The sequence below is a fragment of the Paroedura picta genome, chromosome 15 (assembly GCF_049243985.1).
Source record: "Paroedura picta isolate Pp20150507F chromosome 15, Ppicta_v3.0, whole genome shotgun sequence".
NCBI classification, from domain to species: domain Eukaryota; kingdom Metazoa; phylum Chordata; class Lepidosauria; order Squamata; family Gekkonidae; genus Paroedura; species Paroedura picta.
Window position 1 is genome coordinate 6,039,685 of NC_135383.1, and position 11,323 is coordinate 6,051,007.

The 11,323-nt window shown below is 48.2% G+C and overlaps 1 protein-coding gene across 3 annotated transcripts in view; it reads right to left on the bottom strand.

Moving 5' to 3' along the window:
- MEGF6 (multiple EGF like domains 6) overlaps positions 1 to 11,323 on the bottom strand; it is a 105,639-nt gene that overhangs the window by 25,154 nt on the left and 69,162 nt on the right. For all 3 annotated transcript variants that reach the window (XM_077311328.1, XM_077311329.1, XM_077311330.1), the window contains 8 exons: positions 9,304 to 9,426; positions 8,393 to 8,515; positions 7,737 to 7,874; positions 5,944 to 6,066; positions 3,715 to 3,837; positions 3,386 to 3,553; positions 2,337 to 2,468; positions 607 to 735 (listed from right to left, as the gene is read on the bottom strand). In XM_077311328.1, coding sequence (XP_077167443.1) covers positions 607 to 735; positions 2,337 to 2,468; positions 3,386 to 3,553; positions 3,715 to 3,837; positions 5,944 to 6,066; positions 7,737 to 7,874; positions 8,393 to 8,515; positions 9,304 to 9,426 — 1,059 coding nt within the window. The remainder of the gene's footprint in view (positions 1 to 606; positions 736 to 2,336; positions 2,469 to 3,385; positions 3,554 to 3,714; positions 3,838 to 5,943; positions 6,067 to 7,736; positions 7,875 to 8,392; positions 8,516 to 9,303; positions 9,427 to 11,323) is intronic.

An 11,323-nucleotide genomic window follows, 5' to 3' on the forward strand; every position in this document is an offset into this window, starting at 1 on the left:
TTTCTCGAATCTTCAAGAACATTTCAGGGTTTTCTCAACAGTAAACAAGTTGAGAAGGGCTGTGTTAAGTCCATGCACATTACAGTGTGGTCACGTTCTACAGGAAGCGCAAGCCAAATCCATGGTGTCAGAAGAGACTTTCGTTGAAGGCCACAAGCAAAGCAGGCGCAGTCTCCCATCTGATAAGAACCTCAGAGGGCCTGGGGGCGGGAAGGGTCTTCTGGGCCAGAGAGCAAGGTTTTAATTTTGTCTAAACAGTACCTTCCAGCACATTCTTAACGCCCCCCCCTGCCCCCCCCTATACACAGATGCCTTCCTAAGGCACACAAAAAAAGGCCTTTGAAAATCCAACTGCCTTTTGAACTCACTTTTCCTTTGATTGAACTGCATTTCCCATCAAATCGGTTCCATATGCTCCTAAGCATGTGTGTGAAGTCACCATAATGGAGTTTGTTATTTACCGCCCATTTCTGAAGTTTTGGGGTCCCACATGGTGACTTCCAAGAAAGGGAGCAGGGAAACTTTGCTGGCTGCCATTGCGTAGCGCAGAAAAGGATGGGGTTCTCCATGCATCTGCTAGTGACACATTGTACATCTCCGGCTTACCATCCTCACACAGCTCTCCACTGACCCCGGGGGGGCAGCGGCAGGCCCCTGTCACCGGATCGCACGTCCCCCCGTTTTGGCAGAGGCAGGTAAAGCTGCAGTTCTTGCCGAATGTCCCCTCCGGACAGGCTGTGAAAAAAGAGAAAACCAAGATTGAGGAAGGGCTCGAAGGTTGCTATGAGCCAAGGGGGAACAGAAGGAAGGCCTTGATGGGTGAGGTCAAAGCATGGGTAGCCCAGGCCTCTGTTTCCCACGGCAGCCAACTAGGGAGATCACCAGCAGGGGAGTGATGACTTTCCTCCGGTCAGTTGTTCTTCGCACCTATCATTTAGAGTTAGCCCTGAATATTCTCAGCTTTCATGGCTCATACTTATGGCATGATCCATGCCCTCTTGGAGGTCTGTGATCACGGGGAAAAAATTATGGTATAAATATCCAGAAAACAGCATCTGTAATAAAGTGCCTTATTCTAGAGCCTATGCCGCACACCTTGGATAATGCACTTTCACTGTGCTTTGGCAGCTGGATTTTCCTGTGCGGAACGGGAAAATCAGCTTCGAAAGGGTGTAGAATGGGCCCAGGTTTAGGAGTCACAGAGAGGCTTGTGATAGGTTTAGGACCCATCTTGTTAGGATTTCCTCTTGTTCTGAATTTCATAGGTAGCCATGTGCTAGACCTTACCTGAATTTTCAGAAATTGCTACATGTTTTAAAACAATGACTGATACGGCATTTCCCACCCACCCACCCACCCCCAAGACAGAAAAGCATGGGATCCAGTGAAATGCTGCATCAATGCCAAATGTTCAAAATGTCAGACTTTGAGGAAAGCTAGATTCAGAGAACAGAAGCCTCTGTCGTCACCCCCCCACCCAAAAAAAATTGAACATCAATTAATAAGGGGTAGGGGGGAGGGCTTGAATCAATTCTGCCTGCTGATCAAATAAGCCCTAGAAGGTTGGGGGGAAATCTCTTCTCTCTGAATCCAGCAACTTTTGAACCAGACATTGAGCTGGAAAACAGAATCTCAACAATTCCCATTAGTGCCTTAAATAGTTAATTAGCTTCAGCCATGAGGCATTTCAAATTCACCACCAATAGGTTTATAACTTCAGTCTGAGCGCCAGGGGTTCAGAGCGAATGCCAGATCAGCGCAGGCATGAAAGTTCGGATCTGCAGACAGGGTTCCCGAGAGGCGGATTTGGTAACAGCCTTCACGCGACTTTATTGAGGATTTCGTCTGGTAACTGCAGCCTTGGTTCAGTCCAAGAAAAGCATGGCAGAGCTCAGGCCGCGGGCCAATGGAAGCATGTCAGGATCTCCGGGACTATTTTAAGCTAGTTGGGCCTTGATGCTTCTTTCTTTAGTGGGCTTTTGAGAGAGCTGGGCCCATTCTGCACACATTGGATAATGCACTTTCAATGTGCTTTGGCAGCTGGATTTTCCTGTGCAGGACAGGAAAATCTACTTCTAAAGTGTATTGAAATTGCATTATCTTTTGTGTGCAGAATAGGCCCTGGAAGAGTTGCCTACCCTTCCTCTCTCGAGGTGGACTTGAGAGAGATCTAAGAGAACTGTGGATGGCCCAAGGTCACCCAGCTGGCTGCGTGTAGAGGAGGAGTGGGGAATCAAATCTGGTTCTCCAAATTAGAGGCCGCCACTCTTAGCCACTGCACCAAACTGGAAATACTTCAACTGGATGTGAAATAGGGATTGTTCAACTCGACTCACTCCGGTTGCAAAGGATTCCACTCCAGCCGTCTGCACAGTCACAGCCCGTCTGGTCTTCCACGCATTTCCCTCCGTTCTGACAGTCATCACAGGTGAGACTACAATCGTGGCCAAAAGTATCATCCAAGCAGACTACAAGACATCAAAGGACACACGTCTGAGAATAACAAAAATCGAGGCCAAAAGCACCTTTAAGACCAACAAAGATTTATTCAAGGTGGGAGCTTTCGAGTGCATGCATAGAGTGCATGCACAGATTTTTGTTGTGCTACTTCAGACCAACATGGCTGCCCACTTGAATCTATGTCTGAAGAAGACCTGAAGAATGCTTAAATTTGAAGTAGCGCTGGTTTTTATTCCCCGCAATTCACTGTCCAAAGGAGTCCCCAAGTGAAACATCTTTCCCTTCCTCTCCCCATAACAGGCACCCTGTGAGGCAGGTGGGGCTGAGAAATAAGAGAGTGAGCTCTGAGAGAACTGCTATGTAAGAACAACCCAAAGAGAACTGTGACTGGTCCAAAGTCTAACCAGAATCTGAAACCCATAATTCAAAGTTGTTGTTTTTAAAAAACAGTCAGTCTTCTTTAGTATTGTTTCACATGATTTGCAAGCCAGAATCATGGCTTGCATCCTGGCTATGGAGAAATGAACATTTCTTAGGGCAAATCAGGATTTCGGGGATCATCTGCAAACTGAATCCTGGATCCCCATGACAACCGCAATTAAAAGACACCAAGTTAAATCTCAACCACATCAGGGTACTGATCTGCAGTGGAAAAACCATGCTGGTTATTTGCACAGAACTGCATGCATTCTCACAAAAACCAAGGAAAGTCATGCTTGGAATCAATTAAACTGATGGGGAGGGAAACCCTGATCCTGTGCGATGTCTATTTTCTCCAGGATTCCGTTTTAAAAATAAATTAGCTTTTTCTCCTAAGAAAAAGTAGAACACCTTGACGTTTGACGACGCTACAGGTGTAAGATCCAGGACAGAAAGAACACAGGCAGTAGATGCTTGTTACTCCATAGAGCTGCAAAAGGCTTACTGAATTTTTCAGAGAGGGTGTGCTCTCCTCTGGCTTCCGCCTCCTCCTCTTCCTCATCGTACTCATCATCAAAAAGCTGAGTGAGCTCCTCCCGAAGAATAGCCACGTGGGGGAGGGGGCGGATGACAGGGTGGCGGCCGTCCAGGGCTTCTATTGATTCCCCGAGCACTACAAAGAGAGCAAATATTGTCCAATTAACGCTCAGGGCGAGAGGACAGGACAAGAGGCAGCAAAGTTCTGGGGGTCAGGAACCGGGAGATCAATCACAAAATGTAAAACCAAGTACAAAATCGGGGTCAGCAAGTCCGCACGGGAGAACGGACACTTACAAGTGCAGCTCCGTCGGTCGTCTTCCAGTTTGTATCCGGTCTGACAGCTGCACTGATAGGAACCCATCAGGTTCTGGCATGAGTGGTCACACCCGGCGTTATTGGAAGAGCATTCATCCACGTCTTTGAGGTGGGAGGAAAGAAAAGGTAAAAAGGAATTAAGTCTCCAGTTCTGGGGTAGGTGCCCTTTAGGGGTAGTCAACCTGTGGTCCTCCAGATGTCCATGGACTGCAATTCCCATGAGCCCCTGCCAGCAAATGCTGGCAGGGGCTCATGGGAATTGTAGTCCATGGACATCTGGAGGACCACAGGTTGACTAGCCCTGCTTTAAAGCATGTCACTGACTCTTGAGAAAATACTGAAAAAGTTTCTAGCAACTCAGATCCACGGTGCTTGTTTCTCAGTAATGCACAGTCTGAATGGTTGTAGTTGTCCAGGATCCCAGAGCTAGAAAGATATTTCCTAGCATCGTATTTATTTATTTTTTGTTTATTAGTTAGATTTTTATCCCGCCACTCTCCGAAGACTCGTGGCAGGTTCCACGAAGACAAATTAAAATCCCATGAAAATAAATCATAATCCCCATCAAACCTATAAAATACCATCAAACCTATAAAAAAACCCATAAAACAGCAGCATAATCTTTCAAGGGGAGATACTAAGGAGCAAAACTTGGATCTTCTGCATTTTTTCTACCTTTGAGATGTGGTGCGTCTCAAATGGAGATGGCAGGGAACTAGGACTTTTTTTCTCTAAATTCTAATATAGGAAGGGACTGTGGTTCAATGGAAGAGCCTCTGCTTTGCATGCAGATGGTCCCAGGTTCAATCCCAGGTGTCTCCAGTTCAAAGGATCAGGCAGGAGGGGAGGGGAAAGAACTTGGCCTGACACCCTGGAGAGCTAATACCTGTCTGAATCGACAGTACCGCACTTGACGGGCCCATGCTCTGATTCAGGAAAAAAGCAGCTTACTCAAGAGATCATCCACCAATTTAAAGTAAGAACCATCAACTAATGGACTGAAGAAAGGTCAAGTAACTGGCTAGCGTGTGTGGACCAGCCTTAAGAACAAAGAGCAAGAATTTTCAAGGAGAACATGAAGTTCCCTTCGGGCACATCTGGCTTAATTTCCAGAGTGGTTTTTAAAAATCTATATATATGGCAATGACAAATTATGGCAAATTTCAGAACGGGTGGTTTGGAAATCCACTGAAAGGATTAGAAAACAAGGGGGTAAAATGCATTCAGGATTGGAGGGAGGGACTCAGAACTCCACTGGCCTTCCTTGGAAATCCCAAAACTCTGCTTGACCAGGAAGCATTAAAAAATGCAGTTCCCAGAATTCCTGAGAGCAGCAGAGACCCCCAAGCATGCTTGGAGACTTTCTCTATGGAAAGTTAGAAAATGTAGGAGAACCTCCATCTTTTCCCCTGCAGTCATTGACCTGACCCCCCAAGGACAGTCGCTTTATAAGGTTGTGAAAGTGTGCAAAGGGGAGAAGCAGCGTTGGAGGACCTTCCCAGGGCTGGGTCATTTTAAGCACTGAAGGATTCCTTGGAAAAAATGCTGAGGTTTATTTTTCTGAGAACTGTCCAAAAAAAAAAAAAAAACCCGAAACCCACAAATAGAACATCCCATCTGGCTGAAAGAGCTGGGAATAGTTTCCTAACCTTGGCTGGCAGGAGCAAGCCCATGAACAATGAATAATATCCGTGCAGTCAACAAACATGGGTGGGAAATGTAAACAGCAAGGGTGGCCACACTGTGGCCCTCCAGATGTCCCTGGACTACCGCTGCTGGCAGGGTCTCATGGGAATTGTAGTCCATGGACATTGGGAGAGCCACAGTCTGGCCACCCCTGGACAAGAGACTTGGGAGCGTTTGGGAAGGGGATTGATTGCAAAGCCCACCCGCCCCATCCAAGGCTTCTTGAGGGAAAATGATCCCTGCAGACTGGGGATCGGTGGTCATGCCAAGCGACCCCTGCCTCAACCAGGAGGCTGGTGACCCGAGACAGCATCCCCTACGTTCATCCGCTTCACCTTGCTTTGTGCCTCACGTACCAGCACCAAGAAAAGGGAGTGCACAAGGCTGGTTGTGTTTACAGCTCCCTTGGCTGGGGACTTGCCAGGGACTGAAACGAGGGCAAGAATGCCAAGCTGCAGTTTCTGAGCCCCAGGGTGGTCCCTCTGGCAGCAGCTGGAACCCACGCGGGCACCCCCTTCCTACCGTCACAGCTGCATCCATCTGTGCTCAATCGGTAGCCGGCGTAGCAAAGGCACTCGTACCCTCCAGGGTAATTATAGCATTCCTGCTGGCAGCAGTGAGAGCCGGCACTACATTCGTCGGTATCTGGAGAAACAAGCAAATTAAAAAACAGTGGTTTTTCTGTGGGGCATCATAATGGAGGGGAGGAGGAGGAGAAGAAGAAGAGTTGGTTCTTATATGCCGCTTTTCTCTACTCAAAGGAATCTCAAAGCGGCTTACAATCGCCTTCCCTTTCCTCTCCCCACAACAGACACCCTGTGAAGTAGGTGGGGCTGAGAGAGCCCTGAGATTACTGCTCGGTCGGATCAGCACTACCAAGGCTGTGACTAGCCCAAGGTCACCCAGCTGGCTGCATGTGGAGGAGCGGGGAATCAAACCCATCTCGCCAGATTAGAAGTCCGCACTCCTAACCACGACACCAAGCTGTCTCTCTAACCACTACGCCAAGCTAGAGTTATGAATTAATTGATTCATTATTTAAATCCTTCTAACTCTGCTTTGCCTTCCGAGGGGGGCGGTCAAAGCAGCTTACAAAACAAACCCGCAAACATCCTGGACCGGTCCTGGATCCCATGACCCACTGCAGACCAGATTGGGTTCAACAATTCCCCAAAAATTGCCACTCCAGACACAGAGCAACCCAGACCTGTCCTTGGCATCATGCCGCTCAGCTCCATCCAGCGCATAAAAATCTCAATAAGCCGGTTTCCAGTGCAGGAAATGCCTGGCTGGTAGGATCTCTGGAGAGCTGCTGATTAGGTTAATTGCTCGAATGGGCCTCAGTACAGCAAAGTACAAAATTAAAGGCAGACGTCTGCAATCGGGCTGTTTACACACACGTGCACACGCTTCCATGCGCCATCGGTCCATCCAACAGGCAGCCGACAACCAGATGGGGATCTGTGCTTCAGTATTTTGCTCACAGAAGGAGGCCGTTTGATTGCCAGTCCTTCTACCAGGGTTGGGAGCCAAGTAGAACCACGGGGCATCAGCCAATTTCAAGCCACCTCTGTTTTTTGCTTGCCTTGAAAGACTCTTGCTGGAGTCCCCATACGTCAGTTGTGAGTGACTTGACAGCACTTAACAGACCTACGTACCATTGTGGATGCCTTTCTGCACTAAGCAGGCATGTGAAGCTGCATTTGCTGGCCCCTCCTCTTGCAATCAGAGAGAGAGAAAACCTAGCCCTAGGCTACGAACAATATATTCAAAATTTGTACAGAATAAAGTCAAGTAAAAGGCCTCTTCGTTCTATGTTGCTTTGTCGTAGTGTAGAATCCAACCAGAGCGGTTTCTAGATATATCCCGTTTTCAAAGGGTCCTTTTCCTCATTGGTTGTCCTCTCACTTGTAAGTATAATGCTAGTCCAAAGAGATAATTCATCACCTCTATTAAATAGAGTTGAATCACAGAATCCTAGAGTTGGAAGGGACCTCCTGGGTCATCTAGTCCAACCCCCTGCACCATGCAGGACACTCCCAACCCTATCGCTCATCCACTGTCACCTGGCACCCCCTTAAGTCTTCACAGAATCCAAATAGTGTCCCCAGGGCAAGGGAATGCACAAAACAGTGGCTCTAAAAATGCAAGCGGTCAACTGCAAAGCACACATTGTACACTTAACCTTTGTCCCACATCAGCATTCTGATACGTAAGAGCAACCCCGTGGCTGCAGTTCACGTGGGAGCAAAAGTGAAAAAAGACAACCCATCACTCATCACTTCGTCATTGACTAAATTCGGTTGTTTCATTACCAACGCAAGTTTTCTGGTCTTCATCCAGTTGGTACCCCAGGTTGCAGGCGCAGACAGGTCCGGAACTCGCGTGACGGCAGAGGTGAGAACACCCACCGTTGTTGGTCTCGCAACTGTTCACAATTTCCATTTCTATCCCTGGAAAGGCAACAAAACATCCCGGGAATTCCTCCTGCTTACAGATGTAGGCAATGTCCCTCAAATTGTCCTGGGAAATGGGGCATTCTGCTCTGTCTGCGTAACTCCCCTCACCCCTCACTCTGTAGCGTTGGGCAGGGGTAGTCAACCTGTGGTCCTCCAGATGTCCATGGACTACAATTCCCATGAGCCCCTGCAAGCTGGCAGGGGCTCATGGGAATTGTAGCCCATGGACATCTGGAGGACCACAGGTTGACTACCCCTGGCGTTGGGTATGAACCACTCTCTACCAACTGAATGACAGGACTAAATTCTCAACTGCAAAAGGGACGTGTGGATTCAGCTAGCTCCCTCTCCAAGTTCCTCCTCCTGGGAAGATGGCAACCTTCCGTGGACCCCGGTCCCGTCCCTCCCACTCCACCCCCTGCTCATTGCACAAGGTCAGGCTCGACAGCCACCATGGTCATCTCAGCGGTACGTTTTAACAAGACAGAAGCATCGAGGGGGCGGATACTTACGATAACATTGCTTGCCATCAGCCCCCAGTTCATAGCCAGGATGGCACGTGCATTTAAATGACCCACGGGTGTTCAGGCAGCTGTGCGCACACGTGGCCAGTCCTGCCATGCATTCGTTGATATCTGGAAGGCGGAAATGTGGGAGAAGGCTTACTTGTCTGCATCCTGCTCTTTCTCCAGTGACTCATCCCGCTTAACTTGCATGCCACGTCCTTGGGACACCAGTGTGACCAGCCACCAACCTGACCCCTCTAAAGTAGCATAATTTTAAGTTCTATTTTATGATCTGTTTTAAATTGTATTACATTAAACGACTTTTGGTCTTTTATGTATTGACTTCATATAATTTGGTCTGAACGACTGTAATAAAGTTTGATTGATTGCCTTTTTGCTGGGGTCGCTGGATCTGAGTTTTGTTCGATTGCTACAACCCAACAGGGCTACTGATAGGAAGCCAGATTCACGGAACGCACCCGAGCCAGTCAAACACACTAAGAACGGAAACTGTGTTATTTGCCCCTCCCCACGTTCTCACCAAGGACCCTTTGATTATTCTCAGTATTTTGGAATCTCTCTTGCATGCTTGTTTTCTGAACACAGAATTGGGGGTAGGGGGTGTCCTGTTTTGTTCTGTTTTTTTAAGTTTTCAGAAAATATTTTAATGGGCCCCACTCCACAATTCTTGGGTTATCAAGGGTTATCCAGCCGTCTGGCTGGAACAGGAAGCAACTGGGATATTTTTGGGGAGCGTTGTCTTCCTCAACGGCTAAAGGCTCATTTATCATCCTTGAAAACCAGGCACAGACACTCGTTCTAACGTCCGCCAAGATTAACCTGGCATTTGTAGGACAAACAAACACTAGGACGGCTTCTGGTTCATTGGCACAGAGTTCTTTCGATACGCTCCCTACCTTCACACGCTTTGTGGTCATGCGCCAGCTTGTATCCCGGGTGACATTCGCAGTGTGCCGCCCCACGGCGATTTTGGCATTTGTGCATACACCCTCCGTTCCGATCGGCGCATGGGTTCCTTACTAGAAAGACAAGGAGAGATTGCCATCTGGAAATACACCCACCCACCACACAGAAACCCCTCCGGTTTGTTAACCCCTCCTTTGGAACATGGATGGACCAGCCCGATCCGGATCACATGCTGCAGAAGAGGACAGAAGAGTAAATAGCTCAAGATGATCCAAGCAGGAATCAACACCACAGCAAGAATGGCCATTTGGACTGTGGTTCTTGCAAAGGGAGAAGAGATGACTTACTCCCAAAGTGGTTTCCTGAGAAGTGATTGTAAAGCCAGATCTATGCTACTGATGGCAGATTTTCAGTCTGTTTCGACCCTTACGGGGCACTTGCTGGTCATCCTCAACCAGGATGCCCAGGCTCGAGCACCTAACCTCTTGCATCATTGATCCGGGGCTGATTTTTGCTGCATGAAGGAGTTTCAAAGTAGCTGACTATGATGTCATATACACAAACTGGAGACTTTATGTATCAGGCAATAAAGGATATCCCTTAGCAAGATTCCGCCTTACAGAGGACTGCAGCAAAGAATTCATGAGTGAGGATTTCCGCAAAAAAAAAGAAGCTTTGTATGCAGTGTGGGATTCTTGAAAAAGAAAAATGTCTTTGCAGCAGAATACTGGCAGCCGTTTAATCCCCCCCCCCCCAAGGACATCCAGGGGAGAAGATCAAGGCCAAGTCCTTTCGAATACCTCTATGCCACCAACCACAGGCCAGAAAGAGATGCAATTTCACACTTCCTTTGGAGGCTCTAATTTTAACATCCCGAGCGCCACGGTCTTGCGTGAGCCCCCCTGTCAGCCCCTTCCCCTGCTCCTTCCTCCTCTCTGCCCTTCCAGCTGAGAAGATCCAGCTGCCCCCCACCTGAGATGCAGAATAATCTTGGGCATCTCCGACTCCACTTCCTCGCTGCCGCTGGGAGCCTCCCAACCTGATACTGTTTCGTTTGGGTTGGCCGGGCTTCTTCTCTTCTTCCTCCCCAGCCAAAGCAATCCCATAGAAGGGGTTCCAAAGGAATAGAAATATGCACAATTGGTGTTCACTTCTAATAGAAGTCGGCAAGCCAACTGGAGCGACTGGCGGGGGGGATCGTGGCAAATGGTTAACCATTTCCTGACCCGTTAGTGTCTCTCTCTGTCTCTGTCTGTCTCTGTCTCTCTCTCTCTCTGTCTCTCTCTCTCTCTCTCTCTGTTTCTCTCTCTCTCTGTTTCTCTCTCTCTCTCTCTGTCTCTCTCTCTCTCTGTCTCTCTCTCTCTCTCTCTCTCTGTTTCTCTCTCTCTCTGTTTCTCTCTCTCTCTCTGTGTCTCTCTCTCTCTCTCTCTCTGTTTCTCTCTCTCTCTCTCTCTGTTTCTCTCTCTCTCTCTGTTTCTCTCTCTCTCTCTCTCTCTCTCTCTGTTTCTCTCTCTCTCTCTGTGTCTCTCTCTCTCTCTCTCTCTGTTTCTCTCTCTCTCTCTCTCTCTCTGTTTCTCTCTCTCTCTCTGTTTCTCTCTCTCTCTCTCTCTCTCTCTCTGTTTCTCTCTCTCTCTCTGTGTCTCTCTCTCTCTCTCTCTCTGTTTCTCTCTCTCTCTCTCTCTCTCTCTGTTCTCTCTCTCTCTCTGTTTCTCTCTCTCTCTCTCTCTCTCTCTGTTTCTCTCTCTCTCTCTCTGTGTCTCTCTCTCTCTCTCTCTCTGTTTCTCTCCTCTCTCTCTCTCTCTCTCTCTCTGTTTCTCTCTCTCTCTCTCTGTTTCTCTCTCTCTCTCTCTCTCTCTCTCTCTGTTTCTCTCTCTCTCTCTGTGTCTCTTCTCTCTCTCTCTCTCTGTTTCTCTCTCTCTCTCTCTCTCTCTCTGTTTCTCTCTCTCTCTCTGTTTCTCTCTCTCTCTCTCTCTCTCTCTCTGTTTCTCTCTCTCTCTCTGTTTCTCTCTC